Source organism: Apis dorsata, unplaced genomic scaffold, assembly GCF_000469605.1.
Source record: "Apis dorsata unplaced genomic scaffold, Apis dorsata 1.3 scaffold_840, whole genome shotgun sequence".
NCBI lineage: Eukaryota > Metazoa > Arthropoda > Insecta > Hymenoptera > Apidae > Apis > Apis dorsata.
This window is the reverse complement of record NW_006263966.1, coordinates 46,082-49,332: the sequence shown is the minus strand read 5'-3', so window position 1 is coordinate 49,332 and position 3,251 is coordinate 46,082. Positions and strand designations below refer to the sequence as shown.

The window sequence follows — 3,251 nt, the reverse complement described above, 5'->3', positions numbered from 1 at the left end:
GAAAAAATTATAATTTTTTTATATTAAATTTAATTTATTTTTTTAAATTGAATTTTAATATATATAATATTTAATATATTTATAAAATTGTTTAAAGCAAAATAATTTTTCAACATACCAATGAAGTCTAAGTGTATGTAAGAAAGCTGATAAACCTTCCATAAGAACTAGAATACCAACTGTTAAAACAGCCCAAAATGCAAACACAGCCCATAGAATAATACCACCTGCCCAGCCTTCTTGAGTTAATCCATTTCTCATAACCATATTCCATAATACTTCTGATAATTCTAATGTAATCAATAATATCCAATAAAATATATTTATTATAATTTATATATAATTTGTATTATATATAATTGTAAATTATATAATTTACGTATAATTAATATTATATATGTAATTACATAAAATATTAATAATTATATAATTATATAAATGTATTAATTTTTAAACTTACGAGCATGGGCAAGAGATAAGGCCCATAAACGCAGATAAGATGCAGTATGAGATACACTGCCAAGAACATATTCAATAGTATGTATGCCTTGATGAATAAATACTTCAGCCATATCTTCCTCTTCTTCTTTGTGACCTCCTCCTTGAGGAACTCCATTTGGTGGTTGTATTGCATCAACAGCACCTTCTACATCTCCATTTTCTGTACCATGATTGTTTAACTGTAACAAAAAAAAAAAAAAAAAAAAAAAAAAAAAAAACATTCAAGATTGTAATATTATTAATTCTTAATTTTCAAAATATATAAAAGCATTTTAAAATAGGAGAATATATAAAAGAACAAAAGATATTTTCAATACTTTAAACTATCAAATTGTGAAATATAATACGAAATTAAATCTAATATTTCCAAATTTTTAAACAAACAAATAAATATTTGTTAATAGAAGATAATTATTTTTTTCAGCAAATTCTATATATATATGATATATATTTTTTTCTTTCAATTCATATCATATAAAAATTAACAATAATTTATTTTCTAAAATAATTTGCTATATCTAATTATGATAATTGAAGATTTATGTATGAATTATATATACATTTACGCAATGAATCAAATAAACTATTACAAACAGTTTTCTCTGAAATCAATTTTTTCTAGATATCAGTTTGTGTATTAATTATAGAATTCTACTTAAAAAAGAATTAATATAAAATATATAAAAATATATAAAAATTTTTGATAATATATAATTTATAAAAATAGATAATTCTACTTAATAATATTTTTGCATATTTCTAATAATTTTAAATAAATTAGTTACAAACTATAAATGCATTTTTCTATATAAATTATAATTTCAATTCATATTTTTATATATATATCATATAAAAAAATTAACTAAAAAAATATATTTATATTGAATTTAAAATTTTAACCTGATAATGTTGCTTTTTTCTATTGTTCATTAGCATGATAGGTTTTGCCAATAACATCCAAGGAATGCAAAGAACAGCAATAACTACTAAAAATGATTGGAATCCACTTTGTCCACCATACATCCAAGGTGAACAAGGTTTTGGCGCAGTTCCAGGTTTAAATAATACCATATTAATAAATGTAATTAATACTGATGGTGCACAAGAAGGACCATGTTCTGGATCTATTTCTACAAATAATATTATAAATGTTATTTTATTATAATATTATATATATCCTTTTTTTCTAAAAATTAAAATAAATACCATTTATTATATTATAATAATAATTATTATTACTATATTAATAATAATTAGTACATATAACATATTTTTGCATTGAATATAATAATTACTTACTATCGCTATCAGGGCCATATTTTATCCATTTAATAAACATAAGTAGTACCATATAAAGGAAAAGAAATACTAGAAAAATAATTTGAGGAATGAATTCACAAGTTATGTTAAGTTTTCTTTTGAAATACATATGATTCCATAATCCAATTACCACACCAAACAACATGTGTATGACTCCAAAAATTATAGATATTTTCATCTTATATGAGTTTAAAAAAATGATTTTATTTTCTGCTAATTGCCACACAGGATCCATTCCAATAGGATATGGAATTTGTAAATATTGTTCTTTATCACTAGGATTTAATTGCAACTCCTTATTTGAATCTATTGTAGAGAAATTATAATTGATTCTCCAATATGATCCAAAAATATTTAACGATTTGGAAAATATATCATTATATATAAGTCCAGTATACATTGAAAATAAACCCATTAGAAAAATAATATATCGACCACCAAAGAAGATATTCCAAATTTCGTTATCAGATTTCTTTGCAGCTAATGGTTTTTCTTTTAATACCATCCATCCACCAAAAAGGAACATAAGAAGGCCATGACCAGTATCTCCAAACATAACCGCAAATAAAAATGGAAATGTTATTATGGTATAAGGAGATGGATTCATTTCTCTGTAGGAAGCAACTCCATAAGCATCTATTAGAGCTTGAAAACCTTTAGTAAATTTATTGGTCCGATTATAAGTAGGTGGATCTTCAAAAGTTACCATACGATTTAAAATTGGTGGCACAGAGCTTCCACTACGTTCCTAAAATATACATAACTTTGAAATTTTTAACTAAAAACAATTAAATAAGAATTATTAAAATATACAAATAATTACAGTTCCACGACGTAATGCTAATTGTATTATTTCAATGTCTAATACAGGAACCCAACATTCAGCAATTAAACATTTTTGCGTAACATCCAAATTAAATAAATTTAAAGTATGATAAATTGCTTTAATTTTGCGAACTTTCACAAACCAATTTTTAATATTTTTTGCAGCAGCTACTAAAACACGATGTCGATGATCTTGAGTTTGTCCAAGAACCTAAGAGAAATTATAATAAGTAATTCCACTTATATATACATATAATAAATACAACATGAATATATATAAAAATATATAAATATATATAAAACAGATTTATACAAATTTAAAAAAAAATTTTATTAAAAAAAAAAATAAAATTGAAAAGGACCTTTAATTTTTAAAACTAAAAGTTATTTATTATTTAACCAATATTGATTGTTGTAATTATTAGCTATTTTAAATGAAATCTTTATTTTTTAATGTACAAATTTAAAAATATAATTAATTTTTTTTAAGACGAAAGACTTAGATTTTATTTGTTATAATCTAATAATTATAGAAAAAGAAAGCAAAAAAGAAAAAGAAATAAAAAATAAAAGATCATTTAAAAAATATGTTTTATTATATAAAG

General features: G+C 21.9%; 1 protein-coding gene across 1 annotated transcript in view; it reads right to left on the bottom strand.

The window, feature by feature from the left end:
• Window positions 1-3,251, bottom strand: part of LOC102680098 (V-type proton ATPase 116 kDa subunit a) — a 38,840-nt gene that overhangs the window by 1,032 nt on the left and 34,557 nt on the right. The window contains 5 exon segments of the mRNA XM_031514017.1: window positions 119-290; window positions 461-680; window positions 1,402-1,631; window positions 1,801-2,569; window positions 2,645-2,860. Of these exon segments, the coding sequence (XP_031369877.1) occupies window positions 119-290; window positions 461-680; window positions 1,402-1,631; window positions 1,801-2,569; window positions 2,645-2,860 (1,607 nt within the window).